This window comes from Vulpes vulpes, chromosome X, assembly GCF_048418805.1.
Source record: "Vulpes vulpes isolate BD-2025 chromosome X, VulVul3, whole genome shotgun sequence".
Classification (NCBI taxonomy): Eukaryota; Metazoa; Chordata; class Mammalia; order Carnivora; family Canidae; genus Vulpes; species Vulpes vulpes.
This window is the reverse complement of record NC_132796.1, coordinates 119,631,628-119,659,106: the sequence shown is the minus strand read 5'-3', so window position 1 is coordinate 119,659,106 and position 27,479 is coordinate 119,631,628. Positions and strand designations below refer to the sequence as shown.

Sequence of the window (27,479 nt, the reverse complement as noted above, 5' to 3'; positions counted from 1 at the left end):
ATCTGATGCCCCCCTCACTGCCCGTCACCCATTCACCCCCACCCCCCACCCTCATCCCCTTCCACCACCCCTTTGCCCACCCCTGGCCCTCCCCTCTTCACTGCTTTGTGTCCCTTTGCTGCTCTGGGGCTACAGCACATCTTCAGCTATAAGCCATGGTCTCTAGTAGTGCCTGCCTATCCCAGTACTGCAGAAAATGGTTTGAAGGTTGTCACTGTGGAGGTGGAAGTCCTTTACAAAGTTCTTGTTTTCCATGTAAATTTCAAAACATGTCAATCGAGAAAGGTGCTGTCTTTGGAATTTTGGAGTGCACCTAAGCGTTATGAAATGACAAACCCATTGAAGAGTTCACGGAGACCAAACAAGATGACGGGAAGAAGGGTCTGTCCCCGGTAGAGAAAACGCCAGTAGCTCAACAACGACTCCTGGGTTCCAAATTGAGACAAAAGCCACATTTAAGGAGAGAGGGACGAGAAGAGAGGAGATCCGGGCTGCCCGAACTGTAGTAGCAGCCCTGGATTATGTATTCCTGCCATGTGTTACCTGGAATAAACAAAGCCCCTGTTTGAGCCACTATTCAACATGCAGGAAGATGCAATTCACGGTGACAGAGCAGGGCATACCACAAATTAATTTTTGCCCAGCTTGTGTCAGGGGTGGTAGACTATTACCCTAACACGTAAACCCAAACGTGTACAGGGACTCAAATGGTTTATCTCAATTCGTTTATCTATTACTCTTGGCACATTACTGGGAAAGTGACTGGGTCCTCCTGGCAGGCACTATCCATGCACTTCCACAGGGATCCCGGCTGTCAGAAAGTCTGCCACATCCAACATGGGGCTTCCACGGGAGCCCCGGACGTGGCCCCATTAGCAGTTTGCTAGAAGGGGCAAAGAGCACAGAGGTGTACAAGGTGCCAGGTGTTTACAAGTTAGGCCTGGCAGTGGCACGCATCATTTCCGCTTGCCGTCCCATTGCCTAGATCTCAGGCACATGGTCACGCGTGACAGCAAGGAAAGCTGGGCAATGCTGCCTAGATGGGGCCCAGGAAAAAGAGGAGAGCAAGGATTTAGGTGGCGACCGGGAGGTCCCTGCAACTTGTGCCTTTCTGAAAATAATACAAAACTTGACTATGTTGGGTTTTCTTAAAGGGAAACTCACAAAAATGCTCAAAGCCTGAACTGACAGTCCAGCATGCCATTAAACGGGGCTGTCCCCCTCGGGGACTGTGAGACACTGAGCTGACATCTTGACCTCTCTCTCGAAGCCTTGATCACTTTCGTACTATCTTAAAGGTATACCGACAGTATTTGTCTCGTGATATTTTGGATGCCGCTACGTGAAATAATGCATAAAGACTCGTACGGGCCCTCAGTAATATCCAGGAACCAGTCAAATATTAGTAAATATTAGTAGCAGTATAGCAGCATTACTGTTTCTGGTTCATTCTATCGTAATGGTGACCGGTGTTTCGTGTTTATTGTATTGCCATTATTGTCGCCACTTTGTGAGCCACTGGCACACAATTTCCTGAATATCAAACATTGAATGCAAGCTGGTGCCTGCTACATATTTCAAAGCATAAAAGCTAACATTTTCATCATCAGGATTAACTGTAACATTTCATTAACAAATGTGGATTTGGGACGGGAAATACATATTTCAAGTACATGAACAAATTAGGGTGTGTCAGATATCAGAAGAGCATATATACTCTTTTTAAATTTATTTTTTCATGAGATAAAGAGAGATCGAGAGAGCAGCTGCCATGCACAGAGCCCGATGTGGGACTCGAATTCGGGACTCCAGGATCCCACCCTGGGCCAAAGGCAGGCACTAAACCGCTGAGCCACCCAGGGATCCCACATTCTTACTGTTAAAGGCAGCATTTCTTCCAAAGAAGTCAGAGAAAATGATGAAGGAGGTGTGAATAAATTCGAACAAAAATGCATGCAGTCTCGTTGACCCCTCTTATCTCCTGTTTTTTCCTTCCACTCTCTCTGTTTTCCTTTGGCCTCCATAACTGCATAGTGTCCCGGTATCTCCTTTCATTCTGTCAACTTCTTCTTACCATTGCTAGCTCCTTCTCTTCAAATGAGCCCTCCCATGATAATGTTCCTCAGGACTTCGTTTTACTTGATTCTTATCTCAATCGATATACTTTCCCTATATGTTTCCACCTATGTGCATGATTTCAATGGCCATTTACATCAGAGCTTCTCAAAGGGTGGTGCATGGGATCACCGATATATCAGAATCCCTGAAAGGAGAGTGTTAAAGTCCAGATTCCTTAGAACTGTCCTAAGCCTGCCCAATCAACCATGTGGGCGTGCTAGGAATCTGCATTTTCAGTAAATTCTCCAGGTTGCTCTGAAACTTGGAACCACTGTATTAGTCAAGAAAGACCTGACTGTCACAAACAGTGGCAGCTCAATATCTCCATCTGGTGGCTTCATAAAACCACTATCTTTGTTTTGCAAATGCCCACCAAGGATGTGAGGTAAATATTAAAAATCTGAAAAACAGGAAAGAAATTGGAACAAGGGACTTTAGTGGAGCATCTGCTCCATGACTAACCAAGAAGAGTTATGACACCTTTTGAGTTATAACAGCTTTTGACTTTTCTAACACCGACCGTGAACTTGTCAGTTTTACACTTGTAAGGAGAAATCAAATTGATACATCTCAGAGGTCCTCCGACTATAGAAAAACACAGGTCTTGGATGACTCCTGTCTATAGATCATTTCAGCACGTTTTCATTTCTTACGGCAGTGCCAAGAGGATTTCAGGAATTTTGAAGTAATCTTTCCAGAGGTTAGCTCATAAGTTGGACACGCTAGTCACAGCATACACAAAACGCCTAAATGTGAGAGCTAAAAATATAAAACTCTTAGAATAAAACGTAGCAGGAAACCTCCATGACCTTCGATTTCTTAAACATTAGACCAAAAGCAACAAAAGAAAAGAAATGGGAAAATTGACGTTCACCAAAATGAAAACAAGTTTTTGCATTAAAAGACACCATCTTTGGGCACCTAGGTGGCTCAATGGGTTATCATATGCCTTTGGCTCGGGTTGTGGTCCCAGAGTCCTGGGATTGAGCACCGCATCGGGCTCCCTGCTCAGCGGAGAGCCTGCTTCCTCTCCTGCTCCTCCTGCTTCTGTTCTCTGTCTCTCCCTTTCTCTCTCCCTATCTCTCTTTCTCTCTCTCTCTCTGTCTCTCTCTCTGTCTCTCACTCTCTCTCTCTCATGTAAATTAGTAAAATCTTTTAAAAGGAACAAAAAATAAAAGACACTATTGAGACAGAAAGATATCCTAAAGATGGCAGAAAATATTGTCAAATCATATGTCTTTTTTAAAAAGATGTTATTTATTTATTCATGAGAATACACAGAGAGGAGTGAGAGAGGCAGAGACACAGGCAGAGGGAGAAGCAGGTTCCATGAAGGGAGCCTGATGTGGGACTCGATCCCGGGTCTCCAGGATCATGCCCAGGGCTGAAGTTGGCGCTAAACCACTCAGCCACCCGGGCTGCCCATATGATTTTTTAAAAAGTATTTTATGTATTTATTCATGAGAGTCACGGAGAGAAAGAGGGAGGCGGAGACACAGGCAGAGGGTGAAGCAGGCTCCATACTGGGATCTTGACATGGGATTCGATCCCAGGACCCCAGGATCACGCCCTGGGCCAAAGGCAGGCACCAAACCGCTGAGCCACCCAGGGTTCCCCCTGAAAATCATATGTCTAGAGAGAGTCTAGCAACCAGAGTATAGAAAGAACCCTTATAACTCCAACCAAATTTAAAAACAAATAAGGATGGGAAAGAGATCTGAGTACATATTTCCCGAGGGAAGATAAACAAATGGCCAAAAGTCACATGGTAATATACTCAAGATTATTAGTCACTAGGAATTGCAAACGAAAGCCTAACAATAGCTGTTAACGCCCCTAGAATGTCTAACATTAAGGGGAAAGAGTTGGTCTTTCAGAAGGTATCTCTGATTTGAAAAGATTGGCCATGGGTGCTTCCCACTATTTTCCCACCCCTAAAACTACATAGGCTACATACATGGAGGCTCTTGGTATGCCTCTTCCTCTCCTCTTCACCAAGAACCTTTCGAAAGCCTTCATTCAGGTGGCACACAGTCTATGAAAACTCCAGCTTGCCCTGCTCTCCTGGATTGCACGTAGAACGAGAGGGCTTTGTCTGGCTCTGGAATCTGGGGTCCAAGGCTGTGCTGGATCTGTCTGGAACCGTCACCTTGTGAGGGCTGATTTGGGGCATCACTTGCCAAATCAGCACTCGGTGACATCGAGTCAGTGGTTTGAATTCGGCCATAATGGAACTACTTACAACATGGAAATAGGAATACCCTGGAGCTCGGAACTGCAATCTTCCCTCCCGAAAGCCTGTTGCCAGCACATCACACTGCCCAGGACTGGCCAAAGAAGAATTGCCTGGAGCTCCTTAACAGGAAACAAGAGCTACGTCCCAGGGCACCTCTGTCCCCTAATGTAGATGACTATGAGAGAGGAAGTGTGCGCTGTGTGCCCTTCTGAGAGGAGCCCAACCTCTGGGAATAGCCTTCATTGGCAGTGTGGTTGCAGCAGTACAAGCTGAGTGCACATCCTAAATGTGAGAGGCTCATCTCTATCTCCCTATCCATCCATATCCAAACAGGATATCAGGGAAATTTTGGGGGACTCGCCTCTCTTCTCAGGAACCACTGGTGTCCTGAAAACAAGGTCAGTACACAGTTGTCCAAGGGTACACTGAGGGTCATTTGGTCTTGTTGCAACCCGAGTTTCTAGTTAAGGCAAATGGACCTCTTACATCCAGGGCCTTTGTCCTGACACGTCTTCTCCTCTTGGGTCATTTTTAATTGACTGAGAGTCCTTGAATCCCAACCACACAAACACACACAGCCTCATGTGTCTTGGCACATTGAAAGGAGGTCCTTAACGGAACCTGGATCCTAAGCGTGTGTGTGTGTTAAGGGAAGACACAAGCTGTTATCTTTCCACTTTATTTCTTCCATAACCCATTTTACAAAAACTCCCCTGCCCTCAATGCCTTTCCTGAGACCATCAGATATTGTCTTCAATGTTTCATTCATTCATTCACTCACAAACTCATTCATTCATTCACTGGATTGGTCAGGGTGTAATTGACTGAGACCATGATCAACGCTCAGCATCTGAGGAGGTATTAGTACTTCCTGGCTTCCAGAGCAAGCGAACATCAGGAAGACCGTTTCTGATGACATTCTGGTTTCCATGACAACTGGGGTAAGCCATTCTTTCCTGGAGACAGAAGAAACATTTAACAAGGATATTTACAGACTGGAGAGATGGAGTACCTGTAGAAACATCGGACTAGTCAGTGTCTGCTATCAATGTGTGAGTCGTGTGTGTGTTTGTGTGTTGCCAGAGTGTGGTTTTCAGTTGGACTTTAAGAGCTCTAATCCCTCCTGTTTTATCAGAGGGGATGGCAGCTTCTCTTGGGGCTGGGGAGCTTAGGTGACTGAATAACTCTGTCACACCAGGGCCCCTTTCTGCTGTCCTAAGGTGACACCATTGCCCGAGGGCATTGTTACCTGGTTCTTGAAAGCAGAGATCCCCAAATATTCCTCATCATGTACCTCTGCTTGATGAATGTCCCATGAACCCTAAAAGATGTAAGTTGACTCACTTGCACTGACTTAAAATCCAGTTATTATGTGTGTGAAATGAGAGAGCAAAAGAAGTCAGCAAATGAGGCAAATGGGTAGGATTGGAAGATCTAATGTGACTCTGTGTAGCCTTGGGGATGATATTGTGTTCACTCTGAGTAGCCGACACACACATGATCTATGAAACATCTCTAACAAACAAAGTCGGAGCCCATGCTCTGAGGTCTCCTCTTCAGACGTCATGGCTTCTCAGAACCACCGTATCCTCCATTGGGTTCTCTGGAACTACAAGTGCCCACTCTTCCTGTCATGACACTCTTGTGTCATTGCTCAATTGTTCTTTTTTTTTTTTTTTTGATCTCCAAATAACTCAAGCTCTCTTTCACAGAAATAGGAAGAGTGTTGCCTAAAAGTCATGCTGGGGTCCCTCTTTGCTTTTAAAGCTGTTCTTTTCCCACTGGGTTCTAGAAGTTTAAGCATGATGAGCCTAGAAGTGTGAGTGTGTGTGTGTGTGTGTGTGTGTGTGTGTGTGAATGTTAGAGAGAGAGGAAGAGAGAGGGAGAGCAGGGAGAGGGAGGGAATATATTATCCTTGTAGGCTGGCATATCAATACACCATCTGATATTTTTCTTTATTTTGGAACATTGTTGCCTATTGTTCCTTCAAACATTCAGCAGCCTTTCTCTCTTCTTGGACTGCAGTACAATATATCTTCTGTGGTTAAATGTATACATTTTAATAATGAACATTTCCTTTGATCCAAACAAAATGTACCTCAAAGACATTTCCAATGTATTTGCATTGCTTTCTATGCAATGGTTGGTACTGTTTTGCTTGCCTGCTTTTTGTTCACTTACATCCAGGATTTCATTTCATATCACCTTAGAATCTTTGCAAAGTAAGGTGTCGGTGCCTATGTACACATAAATGTGTCCTCCTTGTAATGTTTTAAAACATTTGAGAAATGATGTCTACCCTCACCACCCACTTCTGTCCTTTTCCTTCCTCTCTTGCCAATGCAACAGTGCCATGACATTTCTGTTTATCATTCTGGACTCTTCTCTTGCATTCACATGTCTTTTGTATCCAAAGATGAAGTAGACACCGTTGCTCTCATGTGAATGTGTGCCTTAGGGAAAGCGTAATATTTGCGCTTCATTGGTCTCTAGATATGTTTTTCTTGGGGGGGGGGTGAATGAATTTTTGTCCTCTGTCCGCACATGAAGGTCTGCATCAGTCCTTGTGTTGGATGCATAACATGCCCTTGTTGGCTTAGATTATCGGTTTGTGAGTCTATTCCCATGGGTAGCAAGCACCTGGCAGACAACCAATGCCGTTATGACAAGCTACGATGCAGTGAGTTGTCTTGTGAATTACGGCACCTTTTTCTCCTTGTGCATGACACAGGGAAATTAATAGGTTCTGAAATACACACTTTGTCCACTCGCCTGGATATCAGTAATTATGGAAGTCTCGCCTGCAGGAAAGACCAGGATGCCCTTGACTTTTTCAGTCCTAAGGCTGTGCTTGATTTCATCACTCTTAGAGAGGGAAGTGGAGGTCTCCCTGTGGCAGGTAACAGTGACTGGAGGGGTAACAGAGAACCTCTGGAAGAAAATTGGCCTGCTTGATGGGAGAAACCACCTGAGTTTGCTAAAGGAATGGGACAGAAGTCACTCTAGTCTTAAAATAAGGCCCTGAGGGGAACCTTAATGTTTGTGTAGTCCTTTGCACAAGCACTCACGCTTCTCCTCCTCTGGGCAGCTCTAGAGCTCTTGATGGTGTGTGCCTGCAAGCATAGTTGCTATGGTTCCTTCTTTCTTAAGGGAAAATGGGGGCAGAGTTTGGCAATTTGAACGTGTAGGTGCTTTTAGTGTTGTAGCTGATCATTTGTAGGTGAGAAGCAAGCCTAGGTTTTTCAGTTCTTTGATAGAACTGAGGGCGATTCACGAGTTTTCAGTCTGCGCTACTTGCCATTGAAATGTTTATACAAAAATGGTCCACATTTCCGAATAGGTGTGACCTCAATGAGTTTATGAAACTAGTGAGCAACATAAGGGAAAGGTCTGAAGATTCAATTCCCACTCAGTTGCTCTACAAATGGAATGTGGTTAAAAACTTTGACATGTGGAAAGTTCATGCTGGATTCATGGGGCAGTGGAAAGGCGTAACAGTAGGCAAGAACGTGTTTTCTCTCTAAGTGAAATTGCATGAAATGTGCCTTTATAGCCAAAAGGGGGAACTGCTAACGCGTCCATTCATGGAAATACATATTTCGGGGACAGTTCAAGGTAACAAAGCCTACAGCTTAAAAGAAGCTCCGAGGTGTGCATGGGTGGCTACTCGGTTGAGGACACTACTCTTGATTTCAGCTCAGGTTATGATATCAGGGTCATGAGATCAAACACCGTGTGCGGCTCTGCACTGGGCATGGAGCCTACTTAAGATTCCATCACCCTCTACCTATGGCCCCGCCCTCCTCCTCCATCTCAGAATGAACAACACACAAAAAAAAGTCCAATAAATAAGCACTGCTTTTAGGGAAGGGATGAGAAGGTGTTGGGGTAAAGATGAGAGAAGTTCTGCCTCTGGGGAGTGGAGGGGTGCGGGAGTCCCATCAACGACAGTGCCCTTGTTTTGACAGAACACGTTCAGAGGGTTGTTTTCGTTTTTGTTTGGAAGTGATCACAGCCCTCAACGGGGAAAGGAGTTAAGGAACAAAGCTTCCAAGTTCATTCTTCCAAAAGTCACGGCCATTGATTCAGAAATAAATATTCGTTGCCACCACGTTCTCTCATTCCTTAGCCAAGGAGCAAATGGACTAGAGTTAACAGCAGGACTTCAAAATTGAAGCTGGTTCATCTGAGGGTTCTATTTCTTGATGGTCTGGAATTGACCCTGAAGTTACAAATTGTGGAGTTGTTACTTCTACGATTCCCCTTCTGTTTTATTCTATTCATTTTTACTGGGCAGGCATGTTTGGTATGACTGTAAACTAGAATTGTGGATACATGTTCAGATCCAAGCCCTCCAGGATTGGGGGTCACTTTAATAGTTACTTCAGTGTCATCCAAGGTTCTATTTTTAATACTTGTTCCTGGTGTGCAGAAGAGGATCAACATTTACATATAATTCCCTCTCTCTGTCCCTCTTTCTGTCCAACTGCCACGTGTCTGTCTACACACCCACCTGGATGCACCCTTAGAGGGATAGAAGAAAGCTGTGCTCCTGTTAGGATGAAAAAATAAGGAAATCATCTGCAACATTATGTGCCAGCCCTTAAATGGAAGATGTTTGGACAGTGGGCCAAAGCATCTGTTGAGTAGGCCATGGAGGATTTTATATTTCCCTTAAAAACCCTTTCCTTCTGACTGCGTCTCTCAAGGATGCATTGTTTTGGTAACCGGACAAAATGATTGGAATTGATATTTTGGTTGTCCGCTGCAAGTTACTCCATTAAAGTGCTTCGTAGTTGAACAGATGTACACAAACGTGGATGGGAGAGAATAGTCAAATAGGTGCTATGGTTTTTAAAGCCCTTTCTAATATCTTATAGAAAATAGGTTTAAACAGAATTTAAAAGTGCGAGACTCATATATTTGCATTTCCCATTCCTTCTGGGTGATTAGTTTACTGATCCTTAACGGTTTTCCTACTTTATAATCTTAAACAGCATTTTAGAATCTCTGTGTGTATTTCCAAGATAAGGAACTGAGGGAAGCTTGAAAGAAGCCCTGCCCTGGAAGCAACAACATTTGCATGCATGTGTAGAGCAGAAAGCATGGATTCCATGCATCAATATCAGATATCTTGCATCTCTAACCTCATCACTCTGAGTCTGTGTATGTACCTGTGAGTGTGTGTGTTTCTTGGGGGTCTGTTTGGAGCTCAGGTGACTCAGGCACTCCTGTTCTGTGTGAGAGACTGGCAGGTCAAGCTGCAGGGAGACTGCAGTTGGTTGAGTTACCTGTTTTTCCTTCTCTTCTCTGTTCCGTGTCCTCACCCGACACCCGTGATCTAAGAGCCAGTACACTGAGTTCTGTAAAGCAGAGGACACAATACCTGCATGATCATACATTCTGGCAAGAATAGGTTTGTGCAGGCTGGGCCCAAAGTCTGTGTCATTAGTCATCATATGTTTCATATTGTAGCTAGGAGTATGTGTGAACAATGTCCTGCTTACACGTGTTTTTTTAGGGAAATGATCTGTTGTAAATCAAAACGTACCATTTGAAACCGATACTGGATGAACTAAAATCTGTAAGCGAACTGTGATACATAATTGAACAGTATATGTGGAAAAGTAGAACCCATTAACAGGTATTTCTTGACGGGTGGGAAGGGGGATTGAGAGAACAACTGCATTGTATGCATGACACACATCTAAAAGATTGAAATATATTTAAATGAAGTTTTGAAATGTCAGGGAAACCGTATTGCAAAAAGTGATTCACAAAACTGATGCAAAAAATCAGATTCCCACGAAACAGTGATCCCATACTGCTCTTGAGTGAAGAAATACAGTCCTAGGCAATAGGTGCACGCATGTGTATATAGCGCATTGCGAACGTGCACTGAACCCTCATTCCGTATGTAGACAGTAAGCATCTATAATGTATTGCCCCCCGTGTATACCCCTCGGCATGGTTTTTCTCTTCACAATTTTACTTCAGAAACACCAACACACACTTACATAATAGACACCGTTTTTGTTGCACACACACACACACACACACACACACACACACTTAAACGCTGCTACTATTAATTCCTTGCATTTAAGATGGATAAAAAGGCTATTATGAAAGCCGTAGTTGCCATGGTTCTGAAATAGGAGGACTAGCCTAAACTAAACAGGTTAATGTGGCAATATTTTTGAAATGCAAAAGAAGGAAGCAGAGAAACAGGTCTACATTCCAAATGAGATGTACCTATCATTTCTGTTTCAGAATAGCCTGTATTCCAGAGTTGGGGAAGGGAAAATGATGACTCCATCCCCATTTTGTTGGCTTAATTTCCCATCTGGCTTTCCGATTGTCTAGATTAACATTAGAGGTACGTACATCCTGGGTATCTACATTTGAGGCCATTTGATCCCTGGAAGGACTGTGCACCTCAGAGGCACAGAGTAGAGGAAAGGGTCTGCCGGACAAGCAGTTGGAACTTGGGAACCAACAGGTGCCGCAAATAGACTCACGCCTCCCTCGATCTACATGGTGTTTTGTAAGATGTTCCTATTTTACTAAACATTTCACTTGCAGTCATTTCATGTTGACATTTGGAGTGTGGCTTATTCCGCTCCTTGCTCTACAGCCATCTCTTTCCGAAATTTAGCACTGGGGGTGGGGCGGGGGGTGAGCAATAGCCTTTTGAGCCACCGTAGTGCAATGCAAAAGGGCAGGTCACAGCCAATGGCCCATGCCTGTAGCAATCCTTATGAAGGATGGCACCAGTAACCACCAGGATGATCTTTGTGAACCTCTGGGTTCTAAGCTCATGCTCTTGAACCCAAGATTGGGCTGGCTGGCGTTCAGTATCTGTAGGCTGGAGATTGTCCCTGGCTTCCTTGGGTGCACAGGGTGGCATCAGTGCCCCCCAGAAAATAAGGACTGAGTGAAATATCCCCCCAGGATGAGCCCCAGGGAGCACAAAAGGCACAAGACGGCCAATAACACAAATGAGATCTGGAAAATGACACCCGCCTCCCCACACAGATGCTCTTTAATATGGAGTGGCAACAAGCAGGGCAAGAAGTTGGGTATGGAAGGTTAAAAAACTCCTCAGGTATCTTCTGTATGTTCCCCCGATACACCCCTGTCTGACACACACACTCCTCAGGTATCTTCTCTATGTTCCCCGATACCCCCCTGTCTGACACGCACACTCTTTATAGTTCTTTGCTTTATCTCCTTTCAATTCTCATTGACCGATATTCTTCTACGTTCACAAAAGGAATTTTTTCTCCTAATGCTTTTCTTCTCTTCCTTTTCCATATTCCAGTGTTCTCCTATACAGTCCATTCCGATCACAAGTCCCCGTGACCCTGGGAGACGCAGGTGAAGAAGGACAGTCCACACAAGCCGTAAACCCTTTGTGGCCCGAGGCCAAAGGGCGTGCTGAAGGACATTATTTTAGGGAAGATGTGCCTTGCCTGTGTGTCTGACGGCCAGACCGCTCAACCTCTATTAGTCACCTCTTGAGAGGACACCCAAATCACAATGGATGCTGACTATGTCCTATGCAATTGGAAAGGCCACTTGTGGCCAGCAAGGGTTTTGTCCAGATCCGGGGTCTCACCAAGAAATAAGAGGAAAGGAGCACTTTCTCTAGAAGTTGAAATATTCTCGGTAGATGAAAAAATTAAAGTAAAAAGCACAGATGTAAAGATCCTAAACGAGTCTCAGATTGAATCCATTACCTCCTTGCTAACAGCCCATTCGAAGGCCAGTGTCCCAGCGGGACAGGAAGTGCCTTACACTCTTACAGTGGCATTGGAGATTCTGAAGGAGAGAGCAGATGTGCGCCCAGCAGGAGCATCAGATGATCCAGAGACCACTACACCATTTCGAAGGGGACCAAGAAAGCTATCTCTTAAAAACTACCGGAAGGCCAAAGGGATCTTACTGAGGCGTCTCAGGAAACGCAGAAACCTCAAATCGCGGCTGCTGCGTTCTCAGAGACTGGACGCCCCAGAAGGCGGCCAATCACAGGCACACACAACCGTCACTCCCGTTCCAAGGAAAAGGCGAGCAAAGTCCTCACCAAGCTCCAGCAGGCACCCGAACTTACCGTCGCTTTCAGAAGATGGTGGTGAGAAAGAGGGCAAGGAAAAGAGGGACACCTCAAGAGTTAGGTCCTCGCATGGCATAGCCAAGGAGGAGGGTACCGGTGCTGAAGATGGAGGCATCCTTCCATCTCTGCCACCAGGTCTCAACCTCACTGTGCCTGAGAAGGTTCTGGAAGAAGAGGCACCTGACACCCACGCACAGACCCCGGCTGCCTCCTCTGAGCGCTCTGCCTCCCCTGGGAATGTTGAGGACCAAGGAGAGGGTCCCTGGGATCCAGGCTTGGAAGCTGTGGCAGCCTCCTCCAGTGCCCCTAACCTGAGGCCGCGTTGTTCACTCCGTCTGGCAAACAGGAGAAGGAAGCTACAGGTACAAGAGCTTGAGAAAGGGCTGCAGGAATCTCGACCTTCGGCCAGCTCAAAGGCTGTGAGCCCCACCACTGCTATTAAGAAGGATGTCAGCCAGGAAATGGGACAACTGACCAGCATGCTTTCTCCACAGGAGCCTTGTCCCATTGAAGGAGGAATGATGGTCTGGTTTAAATTTCAAAATCACCCCTTTTGGCCAGCGGTGGTAAAGAGCGTCAGCCAAGCAGAGCAGACTGCAAGGGTGCTTTTGATTGAGGCAAACATGCACGCTGAAATGAGTGGCATTCGAGTTCCTCTTCGAAGATTAAAGCCCCTGGAATGCAAAGAGAAAGAAACACTGATGAAGAGAGCCAGGAAAGTGTACGAGCAAAGTGTGAACTGGTGCTTCTCCCTGATTTCTCACTACAGAGAAGGGCTCACTTGTGGGTCTTTTGCAGGCTCCTTCCTGGACTATTTTGCTGCTGACGTCAGTTACCCAGTTAGGAAAGCCATCCAGGATGGGGACCTGGAGGCTGACTTCCCGAAGGTCAATTATGCCGACCTGGAGGATTCTGAGGAGGAGACCTCCGCGGGCGGGAAGAGGCCCCGCAAGAAGATTCTCCCTGACCGGATGAGGGCTGCTCGGGACCGAGCCAACCAGAGGCTCGTGGACTTCATCGTGAAAACGAAAGGGGCCGATCACCACCTTCTGGACATTGTCAAAGGCAGGAAACAGTCCAGGTGGCTGGCATCATTTCTGAATTCGAACAGGTACACGCTCTGCATTGAAACATACCTGGAGGATGAAGACCAGTTGGATGTTGTGGTGGGACATTTACAAGAAATCTACAAACAAATAGACAGGAAGAGGATGACTCTGGCAAGGGACGACAAAGTGAGTTTTGTTGTGGAAGTTCTTCTGCCAGAAGCAATCATTTGTTCAATTGCTGCACTTGATGGATTAGGTTACAAGGAGGCAGAAGAAATGTACCTACAGGGCCCACCCGTGCATTACCGGGAAAAACAGCTGTTTGATAACAATATCCTAAAGCAAATGCGAAAGAGATCGGCACCCGGGCTCAAGGCTAATAAGTAAGCCCTCCTGTGCCGACACTGCAGCAGGGAGACCTCTCATTGCCCTGTCTCCATGAAATGCGGGACCCTTCCATTCTCTATGCCATATTCATATGTTCTAGAAATTTGAGACCCCGGGAAATTGCTGGGTTCATTTTGGATCCATTTGTGGCACTTGTGCATAGCACGGCCACCATCGTTTCTGGTTCCCAAACGCTTCGCAAACTAATTTGATGAAAAAAAAGAAAATACTGCACACAGTGGTACTTCGGTCTACTTGCTTGGATGTGTCATTGTCTAGATGTTTTCATAAGGTTGCTTTGGTCAGCACTTCATATTTTAAATACGGGACGCACGATCTCTTATGACGTGAAAGAGCCCTGCTGTCAGACATGAAGCAACAATCGCTTTTGAAATGTAAGTTGGATTTTCGCAGAAACATCACATGGATTTCTCACTCTCTCTGTGACACCTCACACAGGTGTAAATGAGTGCATCCGTTCTTAGGATAATTCCTTGAATTTGATCTGCCATGCTTATCTGTGTGGAAGAAAAGCCCTGAGGGGTGAAGCCAACGGCACAGATGTTTGCGATATACTGTCACTACCTTCTCATGGTTCCTGGAAAAGCCGTCTGGAACCCAAAGTTAATGACTGGTCATCTGCGTGTAGTCCACATTGGAGTGAACGACATCTCAACGTGTGGTGAACATTTTTTCGGCCTGAGTGAGACTGTGACCTCTACACTTGCCTGAGATTCCACTTAGGGAAGCAGTTCTTGCTCAGTGGCTATGTGGTTTCCTAAAACAAACAGGCTCCAAGCTGTCTTCCTGACTGATGGGATGCTTTGCATGTAGTGGCTTATTCCCCTGTGGAAGACAACTAGAGTAATCGGACACACAGTTTAGCGATTTTAGACCTAGCTGGAATCCAGGTTCACTGCTGGGCGCCCATCTAAGTGGCACGCATTGTAGGAGAGCATGCACTTTGTTCCGGAACTGTGTCCCCTATGATGCAGTCATCTGTCTCCTACCAAGCCAGGGCTCTCTTTTGATTTATTCACTGGCTAGCCCTGACAGGTTCCGACAGTTATATATGCAGGCTGGTAAGTCGTTCCAGGCTGTGTGAGCAATAGAAGGACTGGTATCTGGGAACCTGGAAATGAGCTACAGAAAAGCTTCCATTTGCCTAAATGTGGCTATTGTCAGAGTACAATGAATCTTGTGTAACCAAAAGATAAACTCTGTAGTCCATGAATTGTTATCCTATCTTGAAACAAGAAACAATCTTTTTGAGGAAAAATACGTTAGAAAAGCTAGTTTGCTTTTAAATTGTGATATGAAAGTGAGCACTAAAGGTTCTACATGAACCTGAATGGATTTCTATTCTTAGAGGGAGTCAGCTGTCACTCATAGGCCTATGTTATGTGTTCACACGCCCATGTGATTTGTGTGAATGTGTGTGTAAAATTTGCAAGTTAGCTGTTTTGATTCCCAATAAAACTGTGGTACCTTTCACTTTGAACTTGTGCTTCATCATACTTTAGATTGTACAACTACACAGTTGGTGTGTTTAAATATATGTACACTCACTCACACACACGTGTGTGTGTGCACATACTATTTTGGAATTTCAGTGATTCGTCATCAGTTTTTAAAGTTCATTATGAATTTTCTTCCAATCCTAAATCAATATTCACTTTCATGCTCGTTTTGCATAATTTTATAAGAGGGCCTTCCAAATTGTGTAAGCTTCAGGCCCAAAAGAACTTCTTTGGATGCTGCCTGAGAGATGCCAATGACTCCTGAGGCATTCTGCCTGGGCTAATCCACATGACATCCTCATGGTCCTGAAAAGTACTTGGAAACACACCATCTCATGCTGTCTGTGGGCCTTTTACACTGAAATGACACACTCTAGTTCTTCTATGAACATCGTGTCTCCTGAGCCAAATATACCACTCAACTTCAGCCTTCTTATATGGCCATATCTGGCTCTACATTCTAATATTTTCTTCACTACCTCATCCATCCATCATCCATCCATCATCCATCCAAGCACCCATCCATCCATCCATCCATCCACCCATCATCCATTCCTGGCACTGTGAGTCAGTAGAACAAGTAAGACGTAGTTTAAGACCCTTTCATTTCTAAGATGAGTGTGAGGCACTACTTTGCCTCCTTAGTGACAAATCTTTATCGGCATCATGGATTGATGGCCTATATGTGAAACCAGATCCCCAGATTTCCCCCATGCCTTTTTTTGCGGTGTGTCCTTTGGTTTGGGGTGAAGGGGGAGGACCCCCTCCCTCCTGGGGTATCATGTTGGCTTGAGGCATCCACTGAAGAGGGCAGACATACCTAGGACATGCATCTCATCTCCTCCACAAGGATCCCATGTGAACCAGGATCACATTTGGGGTGTGCAGCCATATTTGGGGGACTGGCTGTGTAGACTCTGAGATACCTTCCATCCTGAGCAGTTGTTAAGGGGCTAAGATCACCCTAAACGATGGTGGCACAAACCTATGCAGGGCAAGGTAGGCACCGTTACCATACTGGACTGCAAGGCCCGGGGGGAGCCGGTATCATCTGACTGACCAGAATCTGTGGCAAGAGAGATACTATAGAGAGTAAATAGTAGTGTTCTGTGGTCTAGATATAGGGACAGCTGGATGGGGTATTACTTGATTTTTCTAAGGAGAAAATAATGAGAATTGGCAAGCAGAAAGTTCATGCTAGCAGCTCTGGTGGAAAACTCTGGTCCCCCATCAAGTGTCCAGTTCTAAGTCAGCCCACCGGCTCAGGGCCCTTTGAGGAAAGTGGAGGTCAGAAAATACCGGCCAAGCCTTTCCCAAAAACCTGTGCTTATTTACGAAGGTAAGTAAAGGAGACAGTGGTAAGGACCATATCTGGATTAAAAGAAAAAAAGAATATTGAATATGAGTTCTTTATTTATAAAGGGACTTATGAAGTCTAGACAATAATGGAGTTCTGCCTCATTTCACCTCACAGGAAATCCAAAGTTTCTGTGGATCACCCAAGGTTTTTTTTTTTTTTTTTTTCTCTCTAGACTCTCCGTATACAGCTGGCAATAATGTACTTGGTAGGTGGTAGGACCTTCGTGTTAGCACAAGTGTCATTATATGGAAAGACACACATGGAACCATATGAAGCTGATATGTCCTTAAAGTATAAGAAAATAAAAGCAATAATATACTAGGAAAAGAGAGAATAGTCAGGTTACTAAAATCAGAAATGTCCCCACATTACTATCCGCCTTGCAGAGATTTTAAAAAAAAAAAAGATTGCAAGGGAATTCCATGAACAATTGTACACCAAAATTTAGGCAAGTTCGGTGAAAAGGTCAATTTCCTAGAAACACACAATGTAACAAAACGGACTCAAGAGAAAATAGAAATTCTCCATAGACCCATGAAAACAGTAAAGAGAGTAAATCCATCAACAAGAACCTAGAACAAAGAAAAGCTCAGGACTTGTTGGCTTTGCTGGTGAATTCTACCAAATACCTAAAGAATTATACCCTGGTGGTGGGAGTGCAAGCTGGTGCAGCCGCTCTGGAAATCAGTAAGGAGGTTCCTCAAGAAGCTAGAAACAGAGCCACCCTATGAGCCAGCAATTACACTAGTACGTATTTACCCCAAATGTACAAACGGAACGATCTGAAGGGGCACATGCACCCCAATGTCTATAGCAGCAGTGTCCACAATAGCCAAACTATGGAAAGAGCCAAGATGCCCATTGATAGATGAATGGATAAGGACCATGTGGTATATATACACACACACATTATACATACACACAGAGGGAGACAAAACATGAGAGACCCTTAACTCTAGGAAACAAACTCAGAGTCGCTGGAGGAGTGGTGGGGGGTGCCGTATTTGGGTGATGGAATGAAGCAGGGCACAATATGATGAACACCGGGTGCTATATGTAACTGCTGAATTATTGAACTCTACCTCTGAAACTGATGATGTACTACTATATGTTGGCTAATGAATGAAGAATTATAAATTATAATTAATAATTAATAATTATAAACCCTTCCCAAAGCCTTCCCAAAAAATAGAAGGGGGGGGGGAGAAGTTCCTATCTCATTCTATAAGGCCAACATTACCCTGATAGCAAATTAAGACTAAGACACCACGAGAACAGTGCAGACCAATACACCTTATGACTGTGCAAAATTTTGCAAAAATGCAAAAATTTTTAATGTTTACTAGGAAACCAAAACTAGCAGTTTTATTGATTAAAAGAATTTTAATTACACGGGTTATACATCATGGCAAAGTGGGATTTATCCCATGATTGTAAAGGTGGTTCAATGTATGAACATCAATATGATATGCCACATTAATAAAATGAAAGGAACAAACCACATGACTACCACAAAATGATGCAGAAAATGCATGTGACAAAATCCAGTACTCTTTCATGATCAAAAGCATTCAGAAAACTAGGATTAGAAGGGAACTTCCTCAACTTGAAAATGTGCATTTATGAAGAACCCACAGCTACTATCCTATTCCATGGTAAAAGAATGAAAGCATCCCCCTAAGACCACGGACAAGTCAAAATGTTCACTCCTGCCACTTCTATTCAACATTGTACTGAACATTCTAGGCGGAGAAATTGGTCAAGGTAAAGAAACAAAACGCACCAAATGTGGAAAACAAAGAAAACTCTTTGCAGATGACAGAATCTTAGGTATCAAAAAATCCTAAGAAATCCACTACAAAAGCTATTAGAGCCAATACTTGAATTCAGCACACAAAATCCGGTTGTGTGTCCATCAGTATACTAGCAGTGAACATCCTGAAAAGGAAACTAAGAGGGGTGCTGCATGGCTCAGTTGGTAAAGCAACTGACTCCTGATCTCAGGTCCTGAGGTCAAGCCCCACATTGGGTGTGCTGCCTAATTTGAAAAAAAAGGAAACTAAGAAAATAATTCCATTTACAAAAGCATCAAGATGAATAAAGTACTTAGAAATAAATTTAGCTGTGGAGATGCAAGGATCCTACACTGAAGTCTACAGAACATTGTTGAAAGAAGGCAAAGAAGGCCTAAATAAATGAAAAGACACATTGTGCTCATGGATCAGAATATGTCCTATTGTTCAAGTGGCAACACTCTCCCAATTTATCTACTGACTAGGCGTGATTCCTATCAAAATTCCAATGCCCTATTTGTAGAAGCAGAAAAAGCGATCCTCAAATTCATATAGAAGTGCAAAGGACTCCCAACACCAGAACAAACTTGAGAACAAAAAGCAAAGTTGGAAGACTCATATTTCCCGATATCAAACTTACTACAAATTGCAGGAATTAAGACAGTGTGGTATTGTCACAAGGCTAGACATATAGACCAGCAGACTAGAATTGAGGGCCCGCAAATGAACCCATACACACATGGCCCTTGATTTTCAACAAGGGTGCCAAGACCATCCAGTGGGAAAAGAACAGTCTTTTCAACAAGTGGTGCTGGGACAACTGGAGATCCACCTGCCAAAAGGAGGAAGCTAGGCCCTCCTGTCAGAACGCACACAAAAATCACCTCAAAATGGACCAAAGACTTAACTATAAACACTAAAACTATAAAACTCTTCAAAGAAAACACTGGGGTAAATCTTCATGACCTTGGGTTTGGCAATAGTTTCTTAGATATAGCACCAAACGCACAAGCAGTGAAAGAAAACAAAATACATACATTGCACTTCATTAAAATTTTAGCACAAAGGGACACTTGCACAAGAGTGAAAAGACAACGTGTAGCATGGGAGGAAATATTTTCAAATCATGTATGTGACAAGGGTCTAATATGTAGAATACAAAAAGGACTCTCAAGACCCGACAACAAAAGGACGACCACACTTTAAAATGGACAAAAGGCTTGAACACAGACATTTCTCCAAAGAGGAGAAGATCCACAAACAGCCAACAAGCACATGAACAGATGCTCAACACCATTAGTCCTTAAGGAAAACTGCAATGAGACATCACTTCACACCCTCTAAGAATGCTGTAACTTTTTTAAAAGGACAATAATGTCTTGAAATAAATTTTCTGCACTCTTCCCTTCTCCTTCTGGGACCCCTATAATACAAATGTGGTTCTGCTTGATGATGTCACTGAGTTCCTTCCACCCACTCTCAGTTTTCATTCTTCATTTTTCTTTCTGCTGTTCAGCTTGGTTGCTTTCCATCACCCTATCTTCCAGATTTCCAGTCCGTTCCGCTGCATCCCAGGTATTCAATTCTTCATCTCGGACAGGTTCTTTTATGTATTCCATCTATCTTTTTAGAAAAGATCTTATTAAATTATGAGAGAGAGAGAGACAGAGACAGAGACAGAGCGACAGACATAGGCAGAGGGAGAAGCAGGCTCCCTGCGGGGAGCCCGATGCAGGACTCCATCCCAGGACCCTGGGATCACGCCCTGAGCCTAAGGGAGATGCTCAACCACTGGGCCACCCAGGCGTCCCTCTTTCCTCCAACTTTATTGAATGTCTCACTGCAACAACATGGATGGATCTCGAGGGTATAATGCTAAGTGAGGTAAGTCAGATAAAGACAGATACCATATGATTTCACTTACATGTGGAATTTTATAACCAAAGCAGATTAATAAAGTGAGAAAAAAAAGAGAGAGAGAAAACAGACTCTTAAATACAGAGAGCAAACTGGTCGTTGCCAGCGGGCAGGCAGGGAAGGGAGACAGGTGAAACAGATAAAAGGGACTAAAAGTACACTCATCGATTGCAAAGAGTAATGTATAGAGTTACAGAATGATCACATGGTACACCTGAAACTAATATAACATTGTATGCTAACTTTTAAAAAATATGAAGGATTAACTTACATAAACCACATCTTCGTTATCCACTCATCTTGCGATGGACACCGAGGCTTCTTCCACAGTTTGTCTGTTGTGGACATTGCTGCTATAAACAGAGGGGTGCAGGTGTCCCGGCGTTTCATTGCATTGGTACCTTTGGGGTAAATCTCCGGCAGTGCAATTGCTGGGTAGTAGGGCAGATCTATTTTTAACTCTTTGAGGAACCTCCACACAGTTTTCCAGAGTAGCTGCACCAGTTCACATTCCCACCAACAGTGCAGGAGGGTTCCCCTTTCTCCACATCCTCTCGAACATTTGTGGTTTCCTGTTTTGTTAATGTTCCCCATTCTCACTGGTGTGAGGTGGTATCTCATTGTGGTTTTGATTTGAATTTCCCTGATGTCCAGTGATGCGGAGCATTTCCTCATGTGCATGTTGGCCATGTCCATGTCTTCCTCTGTGAGATTTCCTGGGCACCCGGGATGGAGTACCACGTCGGGCTCCATGCATGGAGCTAGCTGCTCCCTCTGCCAGTGTCTCTGCATCTCTCTCTCTCTCTCTCTCTCTGCCTCATAAACAAACAAACAAACAAACAAACAAAATGTTTAAAAGAAGACAGATGTGAAATGCTTAAGCCCTAAGTAATTAAGTACATGTGCATATTTGTGAAATATGTTCAATAAATGCTGAGGGCAGGTGTCGTTTAATAGTGAGCCAACACCAATTAAATGACATTTTGGTGTGCTTGTGGAAATGACACATTCACAAACCCATGTCTCAGCACTGATATTTATATACGTAGTTCTTTTCTCCCAGCGATTGTAGGCAGTTTAATGGATTTTAAAACACAATCTTATCTTTGCTTGCAATCATTTTTATAAGGCAGTAGAGTACGTTTTCTTCTGAAGCCATATTGGTATTGGAATTGGCTCAGTAAACTAATGAGTAAATAGAAGCGAATGCATGGATAAGACAGATTTTATATTCTTTAATTTTTTCCCTTTAGGCAAAGCAATGGAGCCTTCTTTCTGTACTTGTGGTTTGAGCCTTTTGGGGCTAATACAGATCCACTGAGGGCAAGCCTAAAATTAAATCATCCTTACTGCTAACAGCTAATTGACAGTGTTAAGTACAAAAAGTCTTCATTACTAACAAAGGGTTGATAGCTTAATACGTATATAATTGTGGAACTTCCGCTCCTCACACAGTTTTTTAGGGTCGGGGTTTTAACAGGAAAAGATTCTTGCACTTAGCAAGCAAGCTATGATAAACAAGACGTACCAATTTCAACTACAATCTTTAAACTACTGCAGTGTGGTTCAGTGCAGCTAATGTCATACCTAATAAAACGTAGATTCCCGTTCTTTTGTTCTTCAAAGTCGTCAGAACAACAGGGAATGAAGAGACTTCCGAACCATTGACAGCTCTTGCTGCTGCTGTTTCAAGGAAGGAAATATTGGGCATTCGCCCGTTATTCGGGTAACTGTCATATACATTTTGGCAAACCAAATTCCCCAATGCTCACATCCCTCCTTGGGTCTTAATATTAAAGGACTACTACTACTTACAGCTTCCCTCATAATTTTGTTTTGCACTTGCTGATTTCTTCCTTGACTTCACTTTGTTCATCAGTAAGAAAATGTTCATGGTCCTTGCCCAAAGCCTGTGATCTCTAAAACAAGAAGCCTAGTTCAGGTATAAAGCACCACTTTTCATCTCATGCTGCAAACATGTAAAATCAAATTTCAGGGGGCGCCTGGGTGGCTTAGTAGGTAGGTTAAGAGTCTGCCTTCAACTGAGGTCTCGATTTCAGGGTCCTGGGATCAAGCCCCGCATCAGGCTCTCTGCTTAGTGGGGAGTCTCGTTTTCCCTCCCCCTCTCCTTCTCCCCCTGCATGTGCCCTCTCTCAAATAAATACCTAAGATATTTTTTTAAATTCAGTTAGATTTCAAAGGTAACAACCCTTAATATTCAAGGGATGCTCATTAATATTTCCAAACAAAACACTGTACCTGATACATGGAGATCGGAATACCCACTTAAGAAATTTTTAAAAGGTTGTGTTTGAGTCAAATATTATTATTATAGAGGCACGACAGTAGTACACTTGGCTCCAAACAATGCGTTAATAGACAGTTAAGGTCAAGGTGGAGGTAAAACAGATAAAGACTGAACTGGAGGGTATTCTGCTGAGTGAAAGAAATCAATCGGAGAAGGACAAACATTATAAGGTCTCACTGATTTGGGGAATATAAATATTAGTGAAAGGGAATAGAGGGGAAAGGAGAAGAAATGGGTAGGAAATAGCAGAAAGCGAGACAGAACATGGAAGACTCCTAACTCTGGGAAACAAACTAGGGGTGGTGGAAGGGGAGGAGGGCGGGGGGTGGGGGTGACTGGGTGGTGGGCACTAAGGGGGGCACTTGACAGCATGAGCACTGGGTGTTATTCTGTATGTTGGCAAGTTGAACACCAATAAAAAATAAATATATTATTAAAAAAATAAACCCTCGATGAGCATAGAAAGATGAATGTATAAAGAAGATGTGGTTTATGTATACAATGGAATATTAGCCATTAGAAAGGACAAATACCCATCATTTGCGTCGACGTGGCTGGAACTGGAGGGTATTATGCTGAGTGAAATAAGTCAATCGGAGAAGGACAAACATTATATGGTCTCATTCATTTGGGGAATATAAAAAATAGTGAAAGGGAATAAAGGAAAAAGGAGAGAAAATGAGTGGGAAATATCAGAGAGGGAGACAGAGTATGAGAGACTACTAACTTAGGGAAACAAACTAGATCACTAAGATCAGAAAGTGGGGACATTACTATCAGCCTTGCAGAGATTTAAAAAAAAAAAAAGATTGCAAGGGAATTCCATGAACAGTTGTACACCAAAATTTAGGCAAGTTCGGTGAAAAGGTCAATTTCCCAGAAACACACAACGTAACAAAATGGACTCATGAGAAAATAGAAATTCTCCATAGACCCATGAAAAAAGTAAAGAGAGTGAATCCATTAAAAAGAACTTAGAACAAGAAAAGCTCAGGACCTGTTGGCTTCGCTGGTGAATACTACCAAATGCCTAAAGAATTTTACCCTGTTGGTGGGAATGCAAGCTGGTGCAGCCGTTCTGGAAATCAGTATGGAGGTTCCTCAAGAAGTTGGAAATAGAGCCAACCTATAGACAGCAATTGCACTAGTACCTATTTACCACAAACGTACATTCAGAATGATCTGAAGGGGCACATGCACCCCAATGTCTATAGCAGCAATGTCCACAATAGCCAAACTATGTAAAGATCCAAGATACCCATTGATAGATGAATGGATAAGGACCTATGTTCTCTCTCTCTCTCTCTCTCTCTCTCTCTCTCTCTCTCTCACACACACACACACACAGACACACATTATACAAACACAGAGAGGGAGGGAAAGCATGAGAGACTCTTAACTCTAGGAAACCATCTCAGAGTCACTGAAGGAGAGGTGGGGGGTTGGGTAATTGGGTGATGGACATGAAGGAGGGCACGTGTTATGAGAAACACTGGGTGTTATATGTAACTGATGAATTAATGAACTCTTCTTGGGAAACTAATGCTATCCTACTATATGTTGGCTAATTGAATGTTTATTTCTTTAAAAAAAGAAGAATTATAAATCCTTCTCAAAGCCTTCCCAAAAAATAGAGGGGGGAGGGCAAATTCCTAAATCATTCTATGAGGCCAACATTACCCTGATAGCAAGTGAGACTAAGACACCACAAGAAAAGTGCAGACCAATACACATTATGAATATAAATGCAAAAACTTAAAAAGTATACTAGGAAACCAAACCCAGCAGTTTCCTGGATTAAAAGAATTTTAATTTAAAGGATTATACATCCTGGCAAAGTGGGATTAATCCCACGATTGTAAAGGTGGTTCAACGCATGAAAATCAATATGATATGCCACATTAATAAAATGAAAGGAACAAAAAGTGATTACCACAAAATGACGCAGAAAATGCATGTGACAAAATCCAGGACTCTCTCATGATGAAAAGCATTCAGAAAACTAGGATTAGAAGGGAACTTCCTCAACTTGAAAATGGGTATTTATGAAGAACGCACAGCTACTATCCTCTTCCATGGTAAAAGAATGAATGCATCCCCCTAAGACTACGGACAAGTCAAAATGTTTACTCCTGCTACTTCTATTCAACATTGTACTGAAGTATCTAGGCAGAACAACTGGTCAAGATGAAGAAATAAAAAGGCACCAAATGTGGAAAAGAAAGAAAATTATTTGCAGATGATACAATGTTATATAATTAAAAATCCTTTAATTAATAATAAATTTATTTTTTATTGGTGTTCAATTTGCCAACATACAGAATAACACACAGTGCTCATCCCGTCAAGTGCCCCCCTCAGTGCTCCTCACCCATTCACCCCCACCCCCCGCCCTCCTCCCCTTCCACGATCCCTAGTTCGTTTCCCAGAGTTAGGAGTCTTTATGTTCTGTCTCCCTTTCTGATATTTCCCACCCATTTCTTCTCCCTTCCCTCTATTCCCTTTCACTATTATTTATATTCCCCAAATGAATGAGATGATATAATGTTTGTCCTTCTCCGATTGACTTATTTCACTCAGCATAATACCCTCCAGTTCCATCCATGTTGAAGCAAATAGTGGGTATTTGTCGTTTCTAATGGCTGAGTAATATTCCATTGTATACATAGACAACATCTTCTTTATCCATTCCTCTTTCGATGGACACAGAGGCTCCTTCCACAGTTTGGCGATTGTGGACATTGCTGCTATAAAAATTGGGGTGCAGGTGTTCTGGTGTTTCACTGCATCTGTTTCTTTGGAGCAAATTGCCAGCAGGACAATTGCTGGGTCGTAGGTCAGCTATATTTTTAACTCTTTGAGGAACCTCCACACAGTTTTCCAGAGTGGCTGTACCAGGACACATTCCCACCAACAGTGCAAGAGGGTTCCCCTTTCTCCACATCCTCTACAACATGAGTTGTTTCCTGACTTGCTAATTTTCCCCATTCTCACCGGTGTGATGTGGTATCTCATTGTGGTTTGATTTGTATTTCCCTGATGGCCCGTGATGCAGAGCATTTTCTCATGTGCATGTTGGCCATGTCCATGTCTTCCTCTGTGAGATTTCTCTTCATGTCTTTTGCCCATTTCATGATTGGATTGTTTGTTTCTTTGGTGTTGAGTTTAATATGTTCTTTATAGATTTTGGAAACTAGCCCTTTATCTGATACGTCATTTGCAAATATCTTCTTCCATTCTGTAGGTTGTCTTTTAGTTTTGTTGACTGTATCCTTTGCTGTGCAAAAGCTTCTTATCTTGAGGAAGTCCCAATAGTTCATTTTTGCTTTTGTTTCTCTTGCCTTCATGGACGTATCTTGCAAGAAGTTACTGTGGCCAAGTTCAAAAAGGGTGTTGCCTGTGTTCTCCTCTAGGATTTTGATGGAATCTTGTCTCACATTTAGATCTCTCATCCATTTTGAGTTTATCTTTGTGTCTGGTGCAAGAGAGACGTCTAGTTTCATTCTTCTGCATGAGGATGTCCAATTTTCCCAGCATCATTTATTGAAGAGACTGTCTTTCTTCCAGTGGATAGTCTTTCCTCCTTTGTCGAATATTAGTTGACCATAAAGTTCAGGGTCCACTTCGGGGTTCTCTATTCTGTTCCATTGATCTGTGTGTCTGTTTTTGTGCCAGTACCACACTGTCTTGATGACACAGCTTTGTAGTACAACTGGAAATGTGGCATTGTGATGGCCCCAGCTATGGTTCTCTTTTTTAAAATTCCCCTGGCTATTCGGGGTCTTTTCTGATTCCACACAAATCTTAAAATTATTTGTTCCAACTCTCTGAAGAATGTCCATGGTATTTTGATAGGGATTGCATTAAACGTGTAAATTGCCCTGGGTAACATTGACATTTTCACAATGTTAATCCTTCCAATCCATGAGCATGGAATATTTTTCCATCTCTATGTGTCTTCCTCAATTTCTTTTCAGAAGTGTTCTTTCAGAAGTGTTTCAGCAGTTTTAGGGTTTAGATCCTTCACCTCTTTGGATAGGTTTATTCCTAGGTATCTTATGCTTTTGGGTGCATTTTGTAAATGGTTTTGATTCCTTAATTTCTCTTTCTTCAGTCTCATTGTTAGTGATTAGAAATGCCACTGACTTCTGGGCATCTATTTTGTATCCTGCCACACTGCCAAAGTGCTGTATGAGTTCTAGCAATCTTGGGGTGGAGGCTTTTGGGTTTTCTATATAGAGTATCACGTCAACAGCAAAGAGAGAGAGTTTGACTTCTTCTTTGCCAATTTGAATGCCTTTTATTTCTTTTTGTTGTCTGATTGGTGAGGAAGGACATCTAGTACTATGTTGAATAGCAGTGGTTAGAGTGAACATCCCTGTCGTGTTCCTGATCTTAGGGGAAAGGCTCCCAGAGCTTCCCCATTGAGAATTATATTTGCTGTGGGCTTTTCGTAGATGGCTTTTAAGATGCTGAGGAATGTTCCCTCTATCCCTACACTCTGGAGAGTTTTGATCAGGAATGGGTGCTCTATTTTGTCAAATGCTTTCTCTGCATCTATTGAGAGGATTATATGGTTCTTGTTTTCCTCTTGTTGATATGATCTATTACATTGATTGCTTTGTGAGTGTTGAAACAGCCTAGCATCCAGGGATACATGTCACTTGGTCATGGT

General features: G+C 43.3%; 2 protein-coding genes and 1 long non-coding RNA gene across 3 annotated transcripts in view; 1 reads left to right on the top strand and 2 right to left on the bottom strand.

Annotated features, from left to right (window-relative positions):
- Positions 1 to 5,017: 5,017 nt before the first annotated feature.
- Positions 5,018 to 13,033, bottom strand: LOC140596094 (uncharacterized). The gene is made up of 3 exons (XR_011998127.1): positions 12,946 to 13,033; positions 9,646 to 9,717; positions 5,018 to 5,310 (listed from the first exon to the last, which is right to left on the bottom strand). It is a non-coding gene; the product is annotated as an uncharacterized lncRNA (long non-coding RNA).
- Positions 10,726 to 15,400, top strand: LOC112912723 (PWWP domain-containing DNA repair factor 3B-like). Its single transcript, XM_072743476.1, has 2 exons — positions 10,726 to 10,901; positions 11,679 to 15,400. Exon 2 carries the CDS (start codon positions 11,897 to 11,899, stop codon positions 13,904 to 13,906), a length of 2,010 nt encoding a protein of 669 aa, XP_072599577.1. The 5' UTR covers positions 10,726 to 10,901; positions 11,679 to 11,896; the 3' UTR covers positions 13,907 to 15,400.
- A 6,311-nt stretch (positions 15,401 to 21,711) lies between these two features.
- Positions 21,712 to 27,479, bottom strand: part of LOC140596090 (synaptonemal complex protein 3-like) — a 126,488-nt gene continuing 120,720 nt past the window's right edge. The window contains exon 10 of the mRNA XM_072743483.1: positions 21,712 to 22,083. The gene's annotated coding sequence lies outside the window, so the exon portion shown is untranslated. The remainder of the gene's footprint in view (positions 22,084 to 27,479) is intronic.